Below are 14,723 nucleotides of genomic sequence, written 5' to 3' on the forward strand. Positions count from 1 at the left end.
CCATGTTCCCCATATCTTCCCATCTTCCTGGTGCTGCCCAGGGATAAGAAAAAAGAACCCCCAATCTTTAAAGGTCACTGCTGTCGCATGCCTGAAGACACCAAACAAGCCCACGCTACAAACGGAAGCACCTTTCTCCCCCAGCCTTCCATCAGAAGTCACTCACTGGGCTCCTTCAGTCGCAGCTGGATGGCAGGACTGTCACTCTTGTCTCGCTTTATGCCCAGCACTTCCCTCTCCCACTCCCGTTCCCGCGTCTCCTCCTCGATCTGCCGCTCGGCCTGGGTGCAGATCCGCAGCAGCCGCAAGCACAGGATCTGGTGCAGCCTCATGAAGATGTACCAGTTGCTGTTAACGTAGAAGAGGTTGTAGACCTCGTCCATGCCCCGCAGCTTCTGGGCCGTCGTGTTGTTGAACATCAGCTTGGTTTTGGGAGGACTGCCCCCAACGCCGTTGTGCTTTTTCGCAGCCCCAGTAGCTTCATCCACATCCATTTCCTCTTCTTCCTCCTCTTCCACATCTGAGAGTTCACCTCGCTGAGCAAACAGCAGGTCTGGAATGAAGTGATACATGATCTGCTTGATTTTGTACTTGTCCTCTTTCTGGATGCCCGTCTGCCGCTTCACGTGGTGGATGATGAGAGAGGCAGCATCTTCCAGGATCTGCTTGTCTTCGTAGGCTAGCGAGAGGTGTGGGCCAGTGGTGACTCCAGCATTGTCTTCTGAAGCCTGCTCTTGCCTCTATAAAGGAGAAACACAGCACAGAAATCAGCCTAAATCACCCCTCTCCATCCAAGAGCCTTTCAGAAAGCTCTGCCAGTGAACAGACTTCCTCCCTCACCAGGCAGCGAGGAACAGGAACTGAAACTGCACTAGCAAAGTACATAAACTTGAGGGAAGGAAACTCTTGGTGACTACCTTACCTCATCATAGATGCTTTCAATCTCATTGAGAAGACTCTTTGACCTCAGGACCTTGGTATCATTCTGCTTGAAGTTGATGCCCTGGTGGTCCAAGGATTTCAGGTAATATTTCTCATTCTGCTCTCGCCAGACTTTATTAAATCCTCTCTGGGCTTCTCGCCACTCTTCCTCTTTCATCTTTAACCTTGGATTGAGAAAACAAGGGTGAGATAAGAGGTGAGCATGTCAGAAAAACCCAGGCCCATGGCTCCTGGTGAGTGTTGAGAAGAGCTGAACTCCTGATGAAATGGGTAGGAATGAAAGACATCTCAAAGAAAGGAGGTTTACACCTGGACACGCTCTCTGGAGAAAGAATTCTGGTTTTTTTTCCACATCCAAGTAAAACCACCTAAACAAAGTAGCCCTGCTGTCCACAGTAGGGAGAGGGGATAAAGGGACAGAAAAGCCAAAAGAGTTGGTCCTGGTCTCTCAGAAATCTCCAGGAAGTCATGTAGCTCCAGCTGTGGAACAGGAGCAGCTTAGTTTGGATGATGAACAAAGCACGGACACCTGAGTGTCCTGGGAATGGACTCCTGAACCTCGACCCAAGCAAAGCATCCCTGATTCAGTTCAAGAAGAGTGTCCTTGCAGTAGGGTGGAAAAACTAGGACCTAGGTATCCCAGGAAGGTTGCTACCCCCAGCTCCAGAACCCCAAACACAAGACCAACAGTCCCCCAGAGACAAAAAGTGACTGAGTATCTACTGCTCACACATCTCCTTGAGCTCCCCCAAGGAGTTGCAGCATCCACTCCCTTTTCTTAACTGAGGAAGGGGAGGTTGACAACAGAAACAGGACTGGGAATCTGAGGATAGCACAGCCACCATGATCTGAGCCCACAGCCATGGGATTGGAAAAGGATCATATTTAGCCCTAGGACACTCCACACAGTACAGTTTCCTTATCTTACACATGGTGCTGACATGGGGGAAGAAACAAGGTTTAAGAGGAGACAACAAAAGCTCTATATTTTTCCAGTTGAGCTGTAAGGATTTTTTTCAGAAGGGTAAAATCCTCTTTCTAGGTGATTATTATGGAATACACCAACTGACCAGAACATATATGAACTTCTTAATTTCATAGAATAATAGAATCACAGAATAGTTTGGGTTGGGAGGGATCTGAAAGCTCATCTCATTCCACCCCCATGCCATGGGAAGGGACATCTTCCATTAGACCACGCTGCTCCAAGACCCATCCAACCTGGCCTTGAACACTTCCAGGGATGGGGCAGCCACAACCCTTCAGGGCAAATTTACAGCCTCGTGGAGGTCACACCCCTTAGGGGCAGAAATCAGCCACTTTTCCGTAGATTTGGACCACATACGGTGTGTCACCCTTTGGAAGAGCACCTGGGGCAGGGTGCTAGGGCAGTCAGTACCTTTTCAGGACAATGGGAACAGCCACGGATGGGTTCTTCCGAAGCCCATCGATGATGTCGGCGGCTTTGTCAGCATATATCCTCTGGAGAGCCTTGCGGTGGATCACCTCCGAGGTGCCCCCCAGGGTGTTGTCCAGCCGGAATTTGGCCTGCTCCTCGGCAGACAAGCGCGACAGTTTCTTCTGGATTGCCTCGAGAACGCGGATGGTTGCCAGGTTGGTCTCCAAGACAACATCCAGCTGGAGAGAACAGCGCGTTAGCCATCGTTGAATAGACAAAACATGATACTTCACGGAGGCAAACATTCAAGTGAGGTGAAACAAGAAGCCGTGCCTGTTTAACAAGGTGTACTAGAGCACTTTTGTGTTCAGCTGCTCTAAAACAATCCAATTATATTTTATCTGCTACCTAGATAATACTGCATAAGAATTTAAAGGCTACCAGAATTATACTGTTCGGAAATTACATTTTCCAGCTGGAAATAGAACACAACTGACAGTTAGTCTACAAAAGGATGTGCCAAATCTGAGTGGATTCAGGTAACTGCCAAGCTAACTTCCACTTCCAGTCAAGATGTCAGTCATTTAACACCCTGAATGTATCATTTTTCTGATGATTACAGGGGAATGCATGTTCTCATGCACTACGTGGGCAGGATGAACAGAAAATATGCAGCAATTCCATGCTGGCCATTCAACAATTTAATGTGGAGTGGGGTGAACCAAGAGCTCCAAGAAAAAGTGAGGGGCAGCAATGGTAACTTAGTGGTTATGCAGCCACTGCTTCATGCATTAGGGGAACACAAGCTTTTATGTCTGAAAATTTTTATTGTAACGGACACAATAAAAAGAGATTCTAAGATGTGGCATTAAAGCTATCATTACATCAAGCTCATTAGCTGTTCACAGAACAGAGCTTTCTGAGACATCAAACAAGGAGAAAACAATTTACCTCAAAACGCTCGTCCTCACACCTGTAGATGTGCTCTTCGTACTGTGTCTTCTTGGAGCTCACAAATGTGGAGTCTTCAGACCAGGATGGGAAGGAGACCCAGGTGTCATTCAAAACCTTTCAGGGAGACAGAGGGAGAACAGGAGTCGTGGTCAGTGTTCCAAGGGGGCCATGCTTGGCCAGCTCCAAGCTCAGTTTTCTGATGGGACGATCTAATTCCCCAGCTGGAAAAACTGTGTGCCCCTTCCAAAGCCCAGCATTCACAGAGCAACCCCAAACAGCCAGAACCCAAACATCCAGGCAGTCTGAAAAACTCACTACGTGGAGCTGTTAGGAAAAAACTTGCAAGGGAAAAGAAAAATAGAGGTGAAAGGAGCTTTTCTGCTACTTTGGATTAGTCAAGCGCAACCAGCTGGTTTCTCGTGTGTTATTCACCACTGCCAACACTGGGTGGTCACCACACCAGACCTGACAGACAGGATTCGGTTGCTGCCTCCAAATAAGGCTAATTGGGAGTATAAAACATACCCAGCATCACCTTTCATAACGAAGCAGCTGAGCACTTGCAGCTTTCAATATAGGAACAGAACATTAAAAAATAAATAAAAACAACCCCCAACCTCAAAGATGGTTGGCAGGCAGTCTTGAAAGCCAGGCCCAGTTTTCATAAACCCAAAGCCTGAACAACTGAGTCATTAGATTCTCACAGGAAGGAAAGTTTGTAATTGCATCACATAAGATGTTTTTGAGAGATGTGTCAGGACTTAAATTAAAAACTCAACATTTCAGGGAGAAACAAAGAGGCATGTGAGGGAATACATGGGAGAATCTGTCTATGGAAAACGTGATTTTATTTTAAAGCTGGCCTAGAGACAACTCTGAAAGCAGATTAAGTAGGAATTTAGGGGAAAAGGTAGCAATAATCTTGAATTACATACTACCTTGTAAAGGATCCCTGACATTACATTAAGACCACACAGAAAGTGTTTGAGTTTGTAATCTTAATGTTCCTTTCACAGGTTGTACTACATAAAACATCATAAATAAAATGTAGAAGCATTAGGTCAGTAATTAAACATCATAACTATTTAGTGGGGGTTTTTTCCAGCTGCTTATCAATGCTCCATGCAACCCTTTCACAAACACCACTGGAGAGGAGCTGATGCCAACCATCAAAGCCACGTGGGTATCCCAACTCTCAGCCAGCTTCCAGCATAACCCAATTCCTAGACTGACGCCTCACCCTGTGCAATAGGTTCTGGATATGATCCAGATATTTGGAGGAGTGACACTAGGAGTACCTCGGGTGTGCTCACCTCGGGCTGTGACACGTACCATGATGATCCCGAGCCAGGATGGTGTTGCCCACACACACCTGGGTGCAGGAGCAGCATGGATCAGTGCTGGATCAGCACTAAGCAGGCAGCTGCCTGGCCCCAGCTCCATGCCCAGCACCACCAGACACCCTAACATCCCCAAGAACCTTTTCGACACCGTGCAGGGATACAAAATAAACCCCCCCTCCTGTTCCATTTTGCTCACCCTTGCTCCAACCCTTTGAAAAGGCTGTGAAGTGCCTTCCTCTGCCACACAATTCCCACCTTACCTCTTTACACAGCGGAGTCCGCCCCGTGCACTTGGGTTGCTGGTAGCTCTTGGGCAAGGCTCTGTAGCTGGAGCCCAGTCTCTTACAGGAGGCATAGTCTATCTCCATGGCAATCCCCTCAGTAGCCCGTTCCTTTGGATACGTCTCCATGTGAACAGACTCTTTATACCCCAGGAAGTTTTTAAACCAAGTGAACAATTCTGGGAATTTCCTAAAAATAAGAGGAATGAAGTGAAAAACGAGCTGAGTAGAAATCAAACAGTGCTGAGCTGTGATGCTGAACTGATTGCTACAGACAGTGCCCAAGACACCCTCCTGAATTATCAATACGGTGAGAGAGGACTCTCTCTGCTCAATCCCACTTCCACAGAGCCTGACCTGGTGGGAAGCAGGAACCTGACCAGGTGATGGACTGCTCTCTTGGTGCAACTAGGGTGCTTTAGGATTAGTGTCAAGCAAGGAAAAGCAGCCAGAGCTTTCGCTGCAAGGAGTGCACTCATGGCAGGGTCGCATCTGGGTCTCCCAAACTACCCCTGTAGTGAACTTGTGCCAGATGCCTAGTTGTTTGCCAATGTTTAGAACCTTAAACCAGACCTTTCCTTTCCAAAAGCAGCAAGAAACAACTGAAAAGAGATTCTGTACCTACACAGCAAAAGGTTTCAGTGCTGAGCAATTGCTTCTACCAGACTACACAGAGAAGCACAAATCATGGAGAAGCCTTTATCTGCAAGGCCCAAGTTCACCTGTTTGTAAAGTTTCCTGAAGAGTTTATTAGTCTAAAGTACTGCATTTGTTCAAATCCACTCATGCAAAGCTCCAGCAATACAAGGAATTGAACCTGTCACTGAAGCTAATTGAATCACTGCTATTCATTGCAAAAGACAATGTCCAACTCTAGAATAAAAAAAAGCTGTATTATACCTTCCCCCATGCAAATATTCATCCCTAGAGTTAGGAGCACAGGCAGTAGATGGGAGAAATACAGATTTACTTTTTTTTGTCAAATACTGCACCTTACCTAAAAGTAATATCCTGCTGATGCCTGACTAACTCCAGTGGAGGTACAGAGCAAGTGGAAGCTCCTTGGGGCAGTTTCTTTGCACAGTAGCCACTGTAATAGGGTCCTGAACCCAATTTATTTTGCTACTGCCTTCTCCCTTGGAACCAGGAACTCAATTTGCAGGCAGAAGGAACATTAATCCTGCTGCCCAAAGTTGATGAGAGGATATCAGTTGGTTTTGGAAGATTAGCAAGAGTTGTTCTGTACAGTATTGACAATCATGGAAGTCATAGTTCCTATTTAAACCATTGTGTTCCTTAACATTTTTGGCTTCACGACAGAATTCAGCTGCTTTTTGTACATCAGCACTCTGGGGTTTTTTTGAGGGGTATTTCCTATATAATTAGGTAGTCGGTCTTTTCTCAGATGACATAATCCATAATTCCAGCAGAAGAAACTGCAATAACAGGCTGCTAAATAATTTTCTTTGTTCTTCTTGAAAAGGAAGAAACACAGCAAGCAACTCCTCTTGCATGCTGCCTGTCAAGACACAGCTGGGAATCCCTCACTCTCAGATAAGGAATACGAAAGGGCAGCGCAGAAGACCATGGAAGTCAGTGTTTCTTTCCTGGCTCCACAACAGAAACAGACCAAGAAGATTAAGCTTCTTGCCTTCTGTAAGGAAAGGGGTTGGACTTACCCGAGGAATGGAGAAACCAACTGCACGAGCTCAGCCCTGGAGATAACCTCCTGGTTGAAAATAACCAGGCAGCGGAGGAAGTTCTCATACGCTTCTGTGCTACGCAGAGCTTTGCGGACCTAATGGAGAGGAGAAGAGAGAAAAAGAGTAGCTGTCAGGGTGAGATCAAACAGGGAGACCTGGATTTGACACTGTGCTTCTCACTGTTGCACACAAATCTTTAAGTGAGCTAAACATAGAGAACTTGCCCTGCAAATAGGGCCAGACGAACTGGTACTGATGAGAGCCATCCCCGTGCTGGGGATCCCCTGCAACGTCAGCTCTGGGGCATTACTCTAAGAAAGGAGTTGCAAGTGAAGAATTAAGTCCTTCAAACAACCTCTAACAGCTGGATCACAAAATTGTGGACAACACCAGTCACAACTGCAGCATCACAAACCCACTCAGGCTGCCTTTAAACTCCAGAGAACATTTCAAGTAGGGAGCAGAGGTATGAGACCTGTGCCCTGGGTAACACCTCTCCAGCCTCTACCTGCTTCCAGCTTGGGTTATCACAGACAATCCTGCTTCTGTAACCTTGATCTTCAGAGGATGAGGAAACCAAACTATTCATCCCAACATCATTACCTTTCCCATGGGAACAGTTGGATCTACGCATCAGACTGAGATCTATCATTATTAAGAGATTCATCATTATGGTTATAATTCCACAGCAGGGCTTTCTAGGTTTACTCATGTTAACACCTACACATCCTCCAGGCAATAAATTTGTTCCAGGTTACCATTACCTAGTCTCCAGTACACTGCAAAATTCACCACATCATCAGGGAGCAACCAAGACTGTCACCGACACATGAATATTACTTTAAAAGATTGTTTTAAGATCATTCTATACTCCCCTCTGAGCTATAAGGAAATGTATGGACATCCTAGAGAAGACACCAAGGTACCACTTGGAAACATCCCATATTTCCTTCACTTGTTCTGTGTGCTAAGTCAGCAACAAGTAACAACTGTGCAATTAATTAGATTAATATCTCCGGGGGGAAAAAAAACCCAACCCAATGTAAATGTGAATTAGCTGCTTTGTAAACTGAGCTCCTCCACTGCAGGCAGGTGGTTGTGGATGGGTACAAGCTGTGCCAACACAGTAAGACATGCCATGCACATCATCAACTGTACAGCGATTTCATAAAGGGGAAAACAATTTGGAGTGTGGGTTACAGTAAAAAATTCCCATTCCTGCAAAGAAACTGCAGCAGCAGCGGGTGGAAAGCTGGAGAAGGAGCTTTGGGGAAAAGACACATGTAAAAAATATCACCAGTTTTTAAAAATTGACTTAGAGGTCACAGGATGCATCTGAGGTCAAGCTGAGAAATGTTATCAGGGTGGTGTAAACCTCACATACTTCACTGTGATAAAAATCCAGATGTATACAAACAAAGGACATACACCAACGACATGCAACCTCTGCACCCCATTTCTCACCTTCTCAAAGAAGAGAGATTCTGTCCCCACACCATGCTTGCTGGCTTCTGCCAGAGACTGGTCTTTTAAACCAAGCAGCTTCGGTTTCTTCTGTTAAGGCAAAAAAGAAGGGCAAGAAAAAAATAAAAGGGGTGTTCAGCAAGTTGAGATCATTTGATTACCTATCACAAATGGGTGTCAGCTTCCTGACCCCATCATGTGCTTTCAAATAAAAGAAAGCTTGCTTTTCTGGAAGGAAACAACTATTAAAACTTGTGCTACAAGTTATTAATAAGTAGCATGCAACTCCAAATATTTGTAATATACTGTTGCACTCTTTTCTGTAACTAGCTGATTGAAACAATCACACTACACCATATCTTATTTTTCTAACTAGTTTGTAAAACTACCAGAATAAATGTTTTTTCCTATCGCTCATCCAGTTCTGTAAGTCTTACACCTCCACAGAATTATTATAATGTTTTTCTCTCTTGCATTCCACTGCAAAATCCTTTATTTTCCCTATACCAGCCCTGCCCTCTCCATCCTCAGAAGGGCTGAAAGCTGCCCCCAAAACGTGTTTTGTTTAGCTGCTCTTGATTTGAAGAGAAGGAGAAAGGACAGAAGGGGACGTAAATCACTGGATTTAAATGATACAATTATGCCTGCTAATGTTTTTCATCACAAAGCAAGATATACTGCCTTCAAATAAAGCAGGCAAACTTATCCTTCATGCATAAACACGAAGCCACCTGGTCACAGGACCATTTTTGTTACACTACAAAGCCTCACTGCTCTCACAAATCGTGTGCCATTTGAAAAGGGCAAACTCTGCTGAGAGAATAATCATTCATCATTGTATTAAAAGGTTTATCACTGGAAAGATGAGCAATCATGATTCCACTGCATCTGCTCCAAGTTCTACTACAACAAAGCTTTCAGGCACACTTTTATCTTTTCCTCAGTTGTTCTTTTTCTACGTGCCTTAGGAACATTTGCTACAAATTTTGGACAAGTTTATTTTGTGGTATTACTGACACTTGTCTCCACATACCACAACTCCCCCTCATTAAACACTGCTAATAAAAGTATGTATTCCTAATAAAGTGGTGAAAGCCCTATTTTCTCAAGCCATTAAATTAACTATTCCCACCCTCAGGCACAGGTAACACCACCAGTTTGCAAAAATCAGAGGCAAAGGCTTGTGCTTGGAAACAAGGGCTTGCAAAAGCTTCCTTTAAAAGACAAGCATTAGTTTTCAAGTTCTCAAGCTGCAGCCTACACCACAAAAATCACAAGGACTTGGAAAACACATCCTGCTCTGCCACAGCCTCCTGGGACAAACAGATGGATGCTGAAGGAGAAGCTCATACTCTTACCTTCACAGGAGGGGTGGCTCCAGTCCCTGGGTGCCGTCGGATCTGACAGCCATTCTGGTTGGGTCTTTGCTGCTTGTTGTTGAGCTGTGGCTTCTTCACTGTGCCCCCATGATCATTCCTGACTGATTCCACTTTCTCTGCAGTTGTCTTACTCAACAGCTTGTTCAGAGACAAACCCATAAGACCATTAGGGCCAAGTTCCACATAAAATCAGAGAATCACATAACGGTTCGGACGGGAAAGGATCTTAAGGATCATTCAAGTTCCAGCCCCCTGCCATGGTCAAAGACACCTTCCACTAGACCAGGCTGCTCAGAGCACCATTCAACCTGACCTTGGTCACTTCCCTGGATGGGGCAGCCAGAGCTTCTCTGGATAACCTGTGCCAGGGCCTCACCACCCTCACAGGGAAGAATTTTTTTCTACTATCTAAACCTACTCTCTTTTAGTTTTAATCCATTCCCCCTTATCCTCTTGTAAAAAGTCCGTCTACATCTTTCTTTTAGGCTCCCTCCAGGCACTGGAAAGCTACAGTTAGGTGATCCCTAAGTCTTCTCTTTTCCAGGCTGAACAATACAAATTCTCTCAGCCTTTCCTCACAGATGGGCTGCTCCATCCCTCTAATCATCTTGGTGGCCTCCTCTGGACTCACTCTGACAAGTCAATGTCCTTCCTGTGCTGGGGACCCCAGAGCTGGATGCAGCACTGCAGGTGAGGTCTGCTGCTCCTCCAAGCTCTAGATGACCAATGTATTTTACTGCAGTTACAGCAGTCTTAGAACAATCCTTTTAGGCAAAGGAATTGCATTCAAAATAGAGGTTATTTAAAAGGCAAGTTACAGCCAGAAAACAGTTATCCTGCTGACCCCATTCCCACAATCACTGAAAGATCACTCCAAAAAAACCCCCAAAACAGAACCCAAGAAACAAACAGCAAAAGCACATTTTTCTGAACTCTGGCTACATACAGACCGGCTTTCACTAGGTATTTTAGCCTGTCTCCAAGACTACTCACCACAGAGCTGTTAGCATCAGGCAGGAACTGCCCAAATTCCGAGAGCAGATCCTCCTGGTTCTTGAAGAGGCGAGCCACCTGAGCATACACCTCCTGCTCTGTCAGGGCTGGCGTGTAGTTCCCTCCTGCCTCCTTGGCATTACGCTGCTCCTTCTGCCACAGGAAAGAGAATTGTCAGAAGAAAAGGATGCACAAACTATTTAAGTGACAAAGAAAAAAAATAAACAAACCCTTGGCGATACAAAGAATGAAACGACAAAGGTCTCGGCATCTTATGTAAACCATCACACTATGCTAATGGTATGATTCTTATATATTCTAAATACCTACAGTTATATATACTATAAAATGTATACTAAATGCCCAATTGGCCCTGGACTAGTAGGACACTCATCAAGGAAGTGTTGTTTTTTTTTTTTGCTTTTAACATAGAGTTACAGTCATGTTGTCTCTTCCTGACACGTACTCATGTAAATACACCAAATCCAATTTTTAAACAGGCATTTCAGACACTTCCAAACAAGGATTAGGAACTCAAATCTATTACTTCATGCTGCTACGTTATCTTTTAACTTGCAAGGATTCTGCTTAGTTTAAGCAGAATTCAAGACCAGGCTGGACAGGGCTCGCAGCAACCTGATCTAGTGGAAAGTGTCCCTGTTTATGGCAAAGGGTTGGACCAGATGATCTTTAAAGTCCCTTCCAACCCAAACCACTCTGTGATCACTTGCTAGCCACTGCTAATTCAGCAGAAGACCCAAGTGCAAGTTTTGGACAGACATAGTTACCTCCCCAAGGCAGAGAAACAACCACACATAGACCCAAATTCGTATTTTTAACACTCACCTGATACGTATGGAGGATCTCCAGGAAGGCTTTGTAGATGTCTGGCTGTCCCTGGAAGCGATTCTTGATTTTGTTGACATAGTTGATGGCATGATTAAACTCCACGGGCTGATTGTTCTGCAGGGAGGGTGTGGTTCCCAGAGAGATTGTCACGGGCGTGTGAGGTTGGACCGGCGGCGAGCGTGGGGATGCGTACGGTGGAATCGGGGGAGTTTGCTGGCTGGCAGGAGTATGTGCCTGCAACTGTGATGGCTGAGAAGAAAACAAACTGCGTTAGAAGTCAGCAGAGATTGCTTTATGTTTGGGATAAAGGCCCTTTTAAATCCACTTACGGACAGATAAATATTTAGTGGGCCAGCAAAGACTAAACCGCATCAGGAAGACAAAACACCAGGACCATTCAAGTTGCTGTAATTAAGCTCATTTCCTTTGTTAATTCCTTTGGACTGAAACTTGACAAGAGACACAAAATACCTCAAAAATTTAACAGAGCCATAATGTATAGGTATGGTTTGCTCCAACACTAAGTTATTTTGCCCCTAGTGAAGAATTCTGGAATGTATAAAGGCAATAGCAAGGGAAAACTGGAATTTCTTGACACAAAGAGCAGACAGCAAGTAATTCTTTTGAAAACTCCTAACGGACAGCAAACAGCCAGGGGAAATTTAGTTTTGAGGTGGCAATTTTAAATGAAAATGGAAGCACTTATCCCCTTTATCTTTTAAATTTCAAAACTTGTATTACACAGAATTTTCAGGATTGACAGTGTAGACAACTGTCTTAAGATGGCCAGAAATATCCTGTTACAAGGTCCTGCCTTGCTCACCTACAGCTTTACCTGCCTGGTAGGGACATTGCCTCACTATTTAGCCTGTCCTTCAGGTTCATTTTAAAGTTTCAGCAAAGATAGTTCAACTTTTTGCAGGTCGATAGGGAGAAAACCCACTTATCCCATGGTGTTAAGGAAGAGACTGCTAGCTCTTCACTGAGAGCATGTAATACTTCTTTGGAAAAAATACTTGAAATCTGGCACAGCTAAGTTCGTTCTGAAATGATTTGCAGTTTCCAACTTTGCAAACCTCTTACCACGTTTTTTTTTTTTTTTTGTCATTTCTGAACAGGAGGTTGCACATCCCCACAATGTTTGTCCAGAGATCAGCTAGCTGCCACATTCTAAATCCTGCTGCTTTTTAACTGCATATTCTCCCCCCTCCTTTTTTTTTTTTGTTTTCCAGCCAACTGTTAGCTAACTGTGCAGTTTGGGGATTAACCCTCGAAACTTAAGAGATTCTTTCCCTACCTAAGACTCTGAAATACTGCTGCATTTTGAGGTTAAAATCCATGATATTTTACCTAGAGCAATCTCCTTGAATGCCTATTATCGTATTCTGTTTCCAGTCATGTAAAATACACCCTTTGGACAGTAGCATCTGGATTACATCTAAATCAGAGTCAAATTCCCTTTGTTATTGAAAGGTCTCTGTTTTGGGCACACACACCAATACCAACAGTCAACATCATGGTCATCTTGCCTAAATTCTTGCCCTGTAGATGTTGCCTGCACTCATCCAGCTGATGTCTGAATCGTAGTCTAGTCCAACTCCTTTACAAAAATGATCCAATCTGAAAACAAGACTTCAAGCAATGCAGAAGCCAACAAATAACAAATCAGGGTTTCCTAAAGGCTTAATTGCCCCAGGCATTTGAAAGCATACACACACTTTCACACCAAAAGGAACATCTTTATCACAACCTCTGTTTTCTGAGGAATTTCTTGGGACTTCAGTTATTCTAAGACAACATACACACAAGCAGGCAGCTAATGTGTTCCCAGTGCTTTTAACTATGAACCTTTTTCCCAGCGTTGCTGAATCACTTCCTGAATAACATGTGTCCCGTTTACCAGATGCTCTGAGTGTCTTTCAGTTCTCCACTGACAGCAACAAGGCTTTTGCAAACCATTAATATTAGGAAAAGTTTATTTGAATTGCTATCAAATTAGCTATGACTGCATCTTGAAGTTGGGAAATGAGGAACTAATACGACAGCAGAAGCAGAACGCGTGGAAGTTCACAAATACTACGGAAAAGCAGCGTGGAAGTTAATTTTTCACTCTCTAGCTCCACACCAGCTTCAGCTGGAGGCAGCAGGTTCCCTGTGCTATCAGTGTAGGTCACCCAAAGCCTCTCACCTTGCTGATTTTGGCAGGTGTGGGCTGCGGCGCCGGCTGTGCTGGTGTCGGGGTCGACTGCGCTGAAGGCTGCGATGGATGCTGCGGCTGGGGCTGTGGCTGGGGCTGCAGGCCGTGAGTGGGGATCTGGTGAACCTGCCCCGGGGTTGTCACGTTCACCATATCATTGGTCTGCACCTCAATCTTGTAACCAGGTGGCAAGAAGGTGTTGAAACCCATGATCAGGTCTGGGTGGCCCTTGAAGAGCTGCGATACACGGCTGATCACTCCCGGAGTGTCGATGCTGAGGAAGGAACAAGGTAACAACCTCATGATCCTCTGGGACCTTTCAGTGGGACAAAGTTCTACACACAGGAATTCTCCATTAGGTTTTCTCCCTCATTACCTTTAACCTATGAAACAGTGCAAAACTGATTCCTATAAACACATCGCTGAACTGAAGAGTGATATTAACGTTATTTTATTAGCCCAGCCAGCATTTTATAATCTACAAGATCTAGTCCCAGGTCTGACCATTATTAATGGGCAGACAACCAGACAGCCAGATGAATCAGCTATCAAGGCTGAACTTGTGAACTCACACTCTAAGCAGAGATTTCGTATAAATGAAGGGATGCATTTAATTTTCAGAAAATAAAGCACACAACTGCTTTTATATCATTGTCCAAGTGCATTAATCTGCACACAAAGGACAGAATTTAGCTCCTGCCCTGTACTCCCATGTCCACTTACACTCTTTCTAACCTGGAAGGAAGAAGCAAAATGCAGCTCATTACCTTTGAGACTTAAATTCCTTCATAATATCCAAGAAATCATTGTAGACCTGCGGCTGGCTACCAAACTGCAGCTTCACCTGGTCAAGGTAAGATAATGCATCCTCCACCTAGAGACAGACCAGATGGGTTATATTAGCGGAGAAGTCTTGATTTCACCTCCCATTGTTCTGTAAAACACGTGTTATTTGAAACACAGCTGTCAGCCCTGAGCCTGGGCAAGGAATTAAGGAGCAAAAAGCTCGTGAGCCTGGTTAGTGTACTACCAGCACCATTTGAGTAAGAGGTACTCACTCCCCACTCCTGCCCACGAGATAAAACTGTACCAAAAAGAGACAAAAAGGGGGGAAAAAAAAGCAACAGAGATCAGCAGAATTACTCAGAGAAAAACATATTCCAAATTTACCATCACTGAAGTGACTGCTAGGACAAACAGAACTAGACTGAGTATTTTT

General features: G+C 44.6%; 1 protein-coding gene across 2 annotated transcripts in view; it reads right to left on the reverse strand.

Annotated features, from left to right (window-relative positions):
• Positions 1-14,723, reverse strand: part of SIN3A (SIN3 transcription regulator family member A) — a 32,202-nt gene that overhangs the window by 5,920 nt on the left and 11,559 nt on the right. For both annotated transcript variants that reach the window (XM_032700100.1, XM_032700099.1), the window contains exons 4-15: positions 14,272-14,378; positions 13,496-13,778; positions 11,305-11,556; positions 10,459-10,611; positions 9,445-9,603; positions 8,087-8,176; positions 6,599-6,717; positions 4,899-5,109; positions 3,293-3,409; positions 2,342-2,580; positions 923-1,106; positions 167-740 (exon numbers count right to left, since the gene is read on the reverse strand). In XM_032700100.1, the coding sequence (XP_032555991.1) occupies positions 167-740; positions 923-1,106; positions 2,342-2,580; positions 3,293-3,409; positions 4,899-5,109; positions 6,599-6,717; positions 8,087-8,176; positions 9,445-9,603; positions 10,459-10,611; positions 11,305-11,556; positions 13,496-13,778; positions 14,272-14,378 (2,488 nt within the window). The remainder of the gene's footprint in view (positions 1-166; positions 741-922; positions 1,107-2,341; positions 2,581-3,292; positions 3,410-4,898; positions 5,110-6,598; positions 6,718-8,086; positions 8,177-9,444; positions 9,604-10,458; positions 10,612-11,304; positions 11,557-13,495; positions 13,779-14,271; positions 14,379-14,723) is intronic.

This window comes from Chiroxiphia lanceolata, chromosome 12 (genome assembly GCF_009829145.1).
Source record: "Chiroxiphia lanceolata isolate bChiLan1 chromosome 12, bChiLan1.pri, whole genome shotgun sequence".
Lineage (NCBI taxonomy): Eukaryota > Metazoa > Chordata > Aves > Passeriformes > Pipridae > Chiroxiphia > Chiroxiphia lanceolata.